Source organism: Poecile atricapillus, chromosome 17, assembly GCF_030490865.1.
Source record: "Poecile atricapillus isolate bPoeAtr1 chromosome 17, bPoeAtr1.hap1, whole genome shotgun sequence".
Taxonomy (NCBI): Eukaryota; Metazoa; Chordata; class Aves; order Passeriformes; family Paridae; genus Poecile; species Poecile atricapillus.
Window position 1 is genome coordinate 834,500 of NC_081265.1, and position 9,120 is coordinate 843,619.

At 60.8% G+C, this 9,120-nt stretch overlaps 1 protein-coding gene across 4 annotated transcripts; it reads left to right on the forward strand.

Moving 5' to 3' along the window:
* The first annotated feature begins 112 nt into the window (after positions 1-112).
* Positions 113-8,791, forward strand: ENDOV (endonuclease V). 4 transcript variants are annotated; one of them, XM_058852549.1, is made up of 9 exons: positions 113-213; positions 1,225-1,396; positions 2,231-2,365; positions 2,726-2,765; positions 2,867-2,979; positions 3,088-3,156; positions 3,713-3,841; positions 7,226-7,305; positions 7,794-8,791. In XM_058852549.1, exons 1-9 carry the CDS (start codon positions 176-178, stop codon positions 7,822-7,824), a joined length of 807 nt encoding a protein of 268 aa, XP_058708532.1. In that variant the 5' UTR covers positions 113-175; the 3' UTR covers positions 7,825-8,791. The 4 variants fall into 4 exon arrangements, with proteins under 4 accessions (XP_058708532.1, XP_058708529.1, XP_058708531.1 ...); XM_058852546.1 differs by having other exon boundaries at positions 159-231; XM_058852548.1 differs by having other exon boundaries at positions 159-231; positions 7,797-8,791.
* The last annotated feature ends 329 nt before the right edge of the window (positions 8,792-9,120 follow it).

Sequence of the window (9,120 nt, forward strand, 5' to 3'; positions counted from 1 at the left end):
CTTAATCCCGCTCCCTTCTCCCCCTCCCCTTCCCAATAAACTCAGTTCAGCTCCCGCTCGCTCCCGGTCCTTCCGCGCCCTCAGCCGGGATCGCAGCGCCGGCCCGGAACGGCCAAGCCCGGCCGCGCGTTCCGGGGGACGGCGGCGCTGAGGGACGGGCGGGCCCGGTGCCACCATGGCCGCGTCCCCCGGGCAGCGCCGCCGCTGGGAACGGTACCGGGGCTGGGAGCGGTACCGGGGCTGGGAGCGGTACCGGGGCCGGGAGCGGTACCGGGGCTGGGAGCGGTACCGGGGCTCGGGGCTGGGAGCGGTACCGGGGCTCGGGGCTGGGAGCGGTACCGGGGTTCGGGGCTGGGAGCGGTACCGGGGCCGGGAGCGGTACCGGGGCTGGGAGCGGTACCGGGGCTCGGGGCTGGGAGCGGTACCGGGGCTCGGGGCTGGGAGCGGTACCGGGGTTCGGGGCTGGGAGCGGTACCGGGGCTGGGAACGGTACCGGGGCCGGGCCAGGCCGCGCTCGGGGCTCCCCCCGGGCTGGCTGGGCCCGGGGCTCGGGGAAGGTTCTCCCGGGGCTCGGGGAAGGCTCCCGGGGCTCGGGGAAGGCTGGCCCGGGGCTCGGGGAAGGTTCACGGGGCTCGGGGAAGGCTCTCCCGGGGCTCGGGGAAGGCTGGCCCGGGGCTCGGGGAAGGCTGGCCCGGGGCTCGGGGAAGGCTCCCGGGGCTCGGGGAAGGTTCCCGGGGCTCGGGGAAGGCTCTCCCGGGGCTCGGGGAAGGCTCCCGGGGCTCGGGGAAGGTTCCCGGGGCTCGGGGAAGGCTCCCGGGGCTCGGGGAAGGTTCCCGGGGCTCGGGGAAGGTTCTCCCGGGGCTCGGGGAAGGCTCTCCCGGGGCTCGGGGAAGGCTCTCCCGGGGCTCGGGGAAGGCTCCCGGGGCTCGGGGAAGGCTCTCCCGGGGCTCGGGGAAGGTTCCCGGGGCTCGGGGAAGGTTCCCGGGGCTCGGGGAAGGCTCTCCCGGGGCTCGGGGAAGGTTCCCGGGGCTCGGGGAAGGCTCTCCCGGGGCTCGGGGAAGGCTCCCGGGGCTCGGGGAAGGCTCTCCCGGGGCTCGGGGAAGGCTCTCCCGGGGCTCGGGAAGGCTCTCCCGGGGCTCGGGGAAGGCTCTCCCGGGGCTCGGGGAAGGCTCCCGGGGCTCGGGGAAGGCTCCCGGGCCCGCTGTGACCGCGGTGCTGTGGCAGGGAGCAGGCCCGGCTGAAGGGCAGCGTGGTGCAGGAGGACACCGAGGAGTGGCAGAAGGATCCCCGTTTCACCGGGCTGGAGAGGGTGGGAGGTGTGGATTTATCCTACATCAAGGGCGACGAGAGCCGTGCCTGCGCCTCGCTGGTCGTGCTCAGCTACCCGGGGCTGGAGGTACGGCGGGGCACGGCAGCCGTGGATGGGAGAGAGGGAAGGAATTGTTCCTGTGGCGGTGGTGGGACCCTGGCAGAGTCACCCAGAGCAGCTCGGGCTGCCCCTGATCCCTGCAAGTGTCCAAGGCTGGACACTGGGGCTGGGAACAGCCTGGGAGAGTGGGAGCTGTCCCTGCCATGGAATGGGATGGGCTGTAAACTCAGTGCTGACCAAACCATTCCGTGATTTCTGTGTGTGTTCCCAAAAGAGATAAACAGAAAAAAATACGTGTAAGGGTTTAGGCAGAAGTTTAGGAAGGTGTGATGCAAACAGCTCCCCATTGCAGGAGTTTTGTGGGGTGGCTGGAACTCAGCAGGGGCCAGAGAAGCTGCAGTGCCTGTTGTGGGAGCTGCTGTGGGCAGAGGGAGGTGTTGCAGTGCTCCAGGGCAGTCCTGTGTGTGAATCAGCTGATAACATGGGCTGTGACACAGGAGAGCTTTTCCAAACCCGCCATGGATCTCGCATCTCACAGTCATTTTGCTTGAACTAATAAAGATTTTTGGTCTCTTTCCCAGCTTTCAAAATGATACAAAAGAATTGTCTTTAACTGTAAAAGCTCTAACAAGCAGAGAAATAAAGTTTGATGCTGTCTGCTGGGATTTTAATGAGCCAGATCTCAAGTCCTGCTGTGATCTGCAGGCCAAGGCAGAATCACTGTTTGGTGCTGCCTTACTCCGTTTCCTTTGCCCTGTGCCTGGCTTTCAGAGGGATGAGCAGAGGGCAGGAGGCAGAGGAGGAGGCTCTGGAGCATCCAGGGGCTCTGGCAGCATTGTGGGTCCTGTCTGCCTGCCACAGGTGCTGTACCAGGATTGCCGCATGGTGCCCGTCACTGCCCCGTACGTGGCCGGGTTCCTGGCCTTCCGAGAGGTCCCTGTCCTGGTGGAAGCTGTCCAGAGACTTCAGCAGGAGCAGCCCCAGCTCCAGCCTCAGGTGTGGTGTGTTTTCCTTGTCCTGAGCTGGGATGTCCTGGCTGCAGAATCCTGGGAAAGGTGTTCTCCCTCTGGAGCCTGAGCTGGTGGGGCGGGAGGGGCACGGTCAGAGCTGTGGTGGAGCATCCGTTCCCTTTCCTGAGGGAGCAGGGATGTGGAGCTGGGAGCAGCCAGGCTCCCGTGGTGTGAGCAGGGCACTGCCAGTCCCACACTGCTCTAGGGTCAGGCACAGGCAGGAAGAGCCTTACGGGGAGAACTGAGGAACCAGGAAAGATTTCTCCTTTCCCAGAGCCAGCATCCCTGCTGCCTCCTTGGAGTGCTCTCAGTGCCCAGGAGATAACTTTGGCTTTGGCTTTTTCAGGTGCTTCTGGTAGATGGGAATGGCCTGCTCCATCCCAGAGGTAGGCTGTTCCTGGAGAGCCCTGCTCTGCTGCTTGCTGTGCTGCTCCTTGGCCTTGCTGTTTCCTGGCGTCCTGCAGCTACAGTGGCTCCTTGTTGGCAGGATTTGGCACAGCCTGTCACCTCGGAGTCCTGACGGACCTGCCATGCATTGGCGTGGCCAAGAACCTCCTGCAGGTGGATGGCTTGGTCAGGGACGAGCTGCACAGGGAGCAGGTTAGGCCAGGCTGGGATTTGTCTCTGTTTATTAATGTCCCAAGGGAATTTGGACAGCCACATGCAATTGTGTGCTCAAGAGCTGAGCTTGTGTGTGTTCATTCCTAGGTTCGTTCCCTGCAGAGGTCAGGAGAGACATTCCCACTGACAGGCACCTCAGGGAAGGTCCTGGGCATGGTAAGCTGTCACCTGGCCACTCGTCCCTCTCCACAGCGGGGCTGTCTCCTGTGCAGGAGAGCAGCTGTGAGCAGGTGACCAGGGACACTGCTGGCCCCTCCTGAGAGCTCAGGTGGTTGTAGGGAGCTGGCAGCTCAAGTGCTGGGAGCGTTCACATCCGTGGCTGTGGCACCTGAGGCGCTCCAGCAGCCTGGGTTGTGAGCTGGGAGCGGTGCCAGTTCCCTGGCAGCTTCCCGGGATCGCTCTGGGAGCGTCTGCTTCCGAGCAGAGCAGGAACAGGCAGCTGTGAGACACCTCCTGTGGGTGCTGCCAGCCGGGGCTGGCACAGCTCCCTGCGTCCCAGAGCAGCTCAGGCGTTCGGGGAAGGGCCACGGGGGACAGGCAGTGCCTGGAGGAGACTCTGGGCTGGAGAAGATGTTCAGGAGGGCTGGGAGCTGCAAACACAGAGCCACCACCCCACCCGAGGGGTCTGGCTGGCTCCTAATTCCACTGCCCCTGCTTGGCTGTGTTCAAACGAGCCTCTTCAGTGCCTGATCTCTCCTTTCTGGCTGCCCAGGCGCTGCGGAGCTACAACAACAGCTCCAAGCCGCTGTACGTGTCCGTGGGGCACCGTGTGAGCCTGGGCACGGCCGTGCGCCTCGTCAGGGCCTGCTGCCGCTTCCGCGTCCCGGAGCCCATCCGCCAGGTACAGCTCTTCCGCGGGGGTGGCTGGGGCAGGGGCCAGCCCTGGGCTGTTCCAGAGCCTCAGTTTGCCCTCCTGTGCTGTGGACAGGCTCCTGCTGGCTTGTTCCCCCTGCCCTTGGTGCTGCTCACCCATCCTTCCAGGCCCCTTCTCCTGCCGCAGTCATTCCCAGCCCTGCCTGCACAGCCAGCCTGCCCCGTTCCCTGCTGCCTCTCTGCGGGCTCTCTGTGCTGCTGCTGCCAATCCCCAGGAGCTGGGAATGCAGTTTTCCCGGGTGCTTGGAATCCGGCACAGCCCGCAGTGCTGCTCCTCTGGGCCTTTCTGCACGGAGCCAGCAGCCAGCAGGTGACAGCACTGCATCACTGCCACCGAGCTGCAGCTGCCACCGAGGCTCAGCCCCGGCTCATCTTAAGTCTCAGCAGAACTTGGGGAAAGGCTCTGGAGATGCTCAAAGCCTCTGGGGCTTCTGGCCTGGCAAGTGCTTCCCTTCTCCCTGAGGTCACTCTGCCGTTGGTGGCACCACAGCTCAGAGCCAGGGGTGACTCCAGGTGTCCTGCCCGGGTGTCCCTGTCCCTAACTCTGCCCTGGGACAGCCCACTGGCATCGCTGCTGTGCCAGGTGGGGTCAGGGGTGTGCCTCCAGTCTGTGTGTCTCCAGTGCTGGGAGACTCCACTGGCCACTGCTCCAGTGTCCCCTGGAACTGAGACTCGTAATCTACCCCAAAATCAGAACTCCTTGCAGCAAAACAAGCCTTGGGGTGTCCATAGCAGAGCTGCAGTTCCCAGGCTCAGCCCCAGTACCTGCCAGACTGGAGGAGCTCCTTATGTAACCTGCTCCAGCCAGGGACAGATGCCTCTGCAGAGCTCTGAGCCAGCTCTGCAGCTCTGCGTGTTCAGAGGAAGGGAGAAGCATTCCCTTTGGAAACAAAAAGGTGTCTTGGAGCTTTTCATCACCCTCATTCCGCTTCCAGCCATCTCCAGGATCTGCTCGTGTTCAGAGACTCTTCCAGTTCCCTGTGACCTTTTTCTTAGAGTGATGCAATGAATTATTATCACTTTCTTACAGAGAGATGAGAAGTCCAACAGGGGAGTGAGTGTTTACTCTAGAGGGATGGCAGGAGATGAGGACACTTAAACCTTTCCAAGGGACTTGTCCCTGCTGTGCTTCCTCTGTGTGGTGACTGCCACAGCTCTTGGCACAGGCAGAGCTGACAGCCTCAGCTCTTGAGCACCTGCAGCTGGAGTTAGGAAACAGGAGGCTCTGGAGAATCCTGCCATGGGTGGCTGACGTGGCCTTTTTTTGCCATGGTATGACTCCAGAAATTGCAGACCTGACAGGAGAAGTGCTTACAGATTTCTCAGGGTCAGGAAAGACCTGTGGATCGTCAGGTCCTGGTCTGGAAGTTCTGGCAGCCCAGGGAATGAAATGAGAGCTCAGCTGCCCACAGCCCCTGAGGTTTGTGAGGGCAGTGTGTGCAGTGCAGCTGCTGTGGGAGCTTTAGGGGATGTGGAATTCCCAGGAATGCAGCATTATCCAGGCAGGGATCAGGGGAGGTCCCATCTGCATTCAGCCCACAGTGTGCTTGTGCTGGGAGCTCCTGTGTGCAGATGAGAGAAGTGAGATCTCTCAGAGGAAGCAGAGGGATGAACTCCCCTTGCCACCTGCAGTCAGCATTGACATCCTGCTCAGTCCTTGTGGCAGGCCCAGCCAGGAGAGCTGTGCTTGCTGCTGAGGTCCTGCCAGGGCTGCTCCTCAGAGCTCCCAGGCAGGAGCTGAGGAAGGCAGGAGCTGCCATCTCAGAATAATCAGCACAGCACTCACCCTGAGTGGCCCCAGAGCTGTCCCAAGCCCTGCTGAGAGAGCTGCCCTTGCCTCCTGCCACAGGTCAGCCCATCCCTGGTGCTTGCCCACACTCCAGGCCTGCTCCTTCCCGGGGTCCCTGGGCACAGCAGGGAAGCTGCTGCCACCCTCCAGCTGCCAGGGCTGGCACCAGGGCCTGCTCTGCTCTGCTCTGCTCTGGCTGGGTTGGGTTCCTGCTTGGCTGCTCAGCCTCCTGCTCACTTGGTGCTTCCCTCAGCTGCTGGGACAGCCCACCAGGAAGGGCTGGCCTGCAGGTCACCCTCTGTGAAACACCAAACACTCGCCCTCAGAGGAATGAGACAAAGCATCACCCTCTCCTCTGGGGCTGGACATGAGTCCCTGGTGTCCTGAGGCTCCAGCTCCCTCTGGGTGCACCCTGTCCAAGCTTGCTGTGCACAGGGACCACCCTGGCCCCTCAGGTAATGGGCAAAGCAACATCTCCACAGCCTGCACTCATCCCCTCTGAAAATAGCCCAAATCTGTGAGGATTATTGCAGGGCAGTGATCCATCTTATTGATTAGCCCGTGGTTAATCACCACCTTAAGCTGACTCCAGTGCTGTGTTAGGAGGGAGCCCTGCCTGGGAACTGCCACCTCATCAAGCGTTAGCTGATGTTCTCAGCAGAACGTGGTTGGGCTTTTTCTTCCCTAGGAAAATAGTTGGTAGCTGTGCCTCCTGCTCCTTGCTCTCCCCGTGGGGACTATTGAGCAGCCTCCTTCCCTGGTTATAAAATCCATCACGTAATCGCTTATCCTGAAGAGTGATCAAAGTTATTTGTCAGTTCGGTTATGAAACTGTCCAATTATAGAGAGAAGGGAAAAAAATCTCCTAAACAAACCACCCCTTATGTAACTCTCTCCTTCTCAGCTGGCAGGAGGCTCTGCAGTTGTGGAGCAGGTTCCAGCAGCAGGCACAGCCTGCAGCCAGGGCTCGGGGTGAGGGCCTGGGGGCTCCAGGAATGCAGGAGAGGCTCCTCAGGAGCAGCACAGGGTGGAGAGCAGCAAATGCTTCAAGGACAGTCCCTGGGGATGTGTTAACCCAGTTTCTGAGCTCCTCACCAGACACTGTGAAGCTTTTCCAGCTGGGAAGGTCACATCCTGCTTTGTAAGTGGGGAGAGACTCAGCCTTTGAGGTGGGCACAGCAGCTGCTCGGGAATGGCACGGCAGCGCGTTTGGGAAAGAAGTTTCTAAAAGAGAAAAAACTTTGAAGGGCTGTAAAAATCAACTGCCAGTCATCAAAGTTGTCCAAGAGCCCAGGATGTGCTTGTGATGGCATCAAGGGTTTGCTGCTGGTGTCGTGCAGCACTGGAGGGCTGAGCAAACACCCCAAACATCCAGGCAATGCCCAGCAACGCTTCCTGGCAGTTCCTGGGCTGTGCTTGGTGCTGTCCTTGCCGTGCCTGGCTGAGCCATCCGGTGTTCCAGGGTTGTGCTGACAGCAGGGTGGATGGGGCACTCTGGGGTAACAGAGGAGGCACCAGCCAGGCTGCTCAGCCCATATTTGTCCTTTTCCTCCTTGGTTCCAGGCTGACATTAGGTCCAGGGAGTACCTTCGGAAGCTGCCCTGCGCCCCACGGGACGTGCTGGAGCCTGCCAGCCCAGAGAGGTGGGTGTGGGGGCACAAGGGGATCTGCTGGTGGCATGAGCTGCAGTAATGGCATTAAAGGTACAGGCAGGGTAAGCAGGTGAGCTCAGTGAGGAGCTCAGTGAGGAGCTCAGGACATGTGCTGCCTGCAGAAGGTGATTCCTGCTCCCTGTGGCCACGTTGCTTCCCACAGCGCCGTGTCCTGAGCTGGGGAAGGGCAGCGGGGATTTGGTCTTTTTTCAGCACTGGTCATAAGCAAAGCCCTAAAGCCCACAGGTGTGACCTGAGGGTGAACAGAAATACCTGCAGGGAGCTGGGTTTGGCCCCCAGGTCGTGGGGAGGGTCAGAGTCCCCCACTCTTACATAAGGTGGGTTAGTGGGTGTCAGTTCAGGAGTAAATCTGTGGCAGGTCCCCTGAGCTGCAGGAGCTCAAGCTCACCAAGTGCCAGTTGTTTGTGCCTGTTGGCTTCTACTTTTTTTTAAAACTACTTTCTCATTTTTGTTCCCAGCAGCAGAAAGGAGGCTGAGTTGGAGGATTAGTCTGGTGCCAGAAGAAAGTGCAGAGCTCCTCTTTGCTGGGCCCTCTCCTGCACCAAGGCTGAGTGCTGATGGGTGCAGGAGCCCAGTGCCACCCTGAGGGACAGCACCAGCCACTGCTCAGGGGGAATCCTTGCAGTGAATTTCTCAGGGTTCATTTTCAAGTCCTGTTAAAGTCCTTGTGCGAGCAGAGGCTCACCTGTAAGTGTTGAGCACCTGGCTGGAGTCCTTGGGCTGCTGCAGGGGGTGATTTACAGAGATGCTGAGGTGTTCCCACTGCAGAGCCAGCCTGTGTCTCCCACCACACCTCTGGAACTGAGCTCTCCCTTCCCCCTGTCCCTGCAGCCTGGGCTCTCCCGTTCTCTGCACATTCCTGGGGAGCAGCAGCCCTGTTCCAGCTCCAGCAGCCCTGTTCCAGCTCCAGCAGCCCTGTTCCAGCTCCAGCAGCCCTGTTCCAGCTCCAGCAGCCCTGTTCCAGCTCCAGCAGCCCTGTTCCAGCTCCAGCAGCCCTGTTCCAGCTCCAGCAGCCCTGTTCCAGCTCCAGCAGCCCTGCTGCCCAGCTCTTCCCAAAGGAAGGATCTCAGGGGAAAGGGTGGCAGAAACCATCTCCCTCCAGGAGGATGGGGAGCTCATTCCTGGCACACAGAGCTCTCCAGGTGCCAAATCCCAGGCTGGAGTTCTGGCCCAGCCCCAGCTCGGCCTGAGGAGCAGAGCCCAGAGCTTCTGTGGCCAAATCATCCTCGACCCTCATCACCAAAGCTTCTCCCAAGGTGTGGGATCCTGGCTGTTCCTGAAGAGCAGCAGGAGCAGAAGGTGCTCTGGGAGACCTTGGTGTGGCTGTGTAAGATTCCAGCCTGAAGAAGAAGAAGGATGATTTCCTGGGGGTGGGGAGGGGTGCTCAGGTCAAGCTCCTGTGGGCTGTTTTAATCTCAATTTTGCATAAATTCATTGTACATCTTCTGTTCTTTTCTCTGTTGTGCCTCTGCTGTGTTGGAATCTGAGCTGTCCCTCCTGAAACCGGGTGGGAAAAGGGAGGAAGTGACAAACCCTGCTGCCCTGGGCCCAGCTGGGCAGGTCTGGGGCTGGTCCTGTGCTGGAGAGGGGCACAGGCACTGACAGGGCACTTCCCTAAGCAGCCTTTGCTGATGGGTGTTAAAAGGCAGAGCAGGAGCTGCCAGGCCCCTGCAGGAGCCGCCTCTCCCGGGAGCCTCGGAGCTGTTTCACACCAGGATTTGTCCGTGGGTGGACAGAGACTGCCCAGGGAAATCCACAGTGGGAGCTGCTCCTTGATCCTGGGGG

Bases quoted from the DNA above. Each gene is read 5' to 3' on its own strand.
- ENDOV (XM_058852546.1), top strand. From the start codon at position 176: ATGGCCGCGTCCCCCGGGCAGCGCCGCCGCTGGGAACGGTACCGGGGC. The intron at 2,366-2,725 runs GTGTGGTGTGTT...TGGCTTTTTCAG, and splicing joins AGCCCCAGCTCCAGCCTCAG to GTGCTTCTGGTAGATGGGAA. The intron at 7,306-7,793 runs GTGGGTGTGGGG...TTTTGTTCCCAG, and splicing joins GAGCCTGCCAGCCCAGAGAG to CAGCAGAAAGGAGGCTGAGT.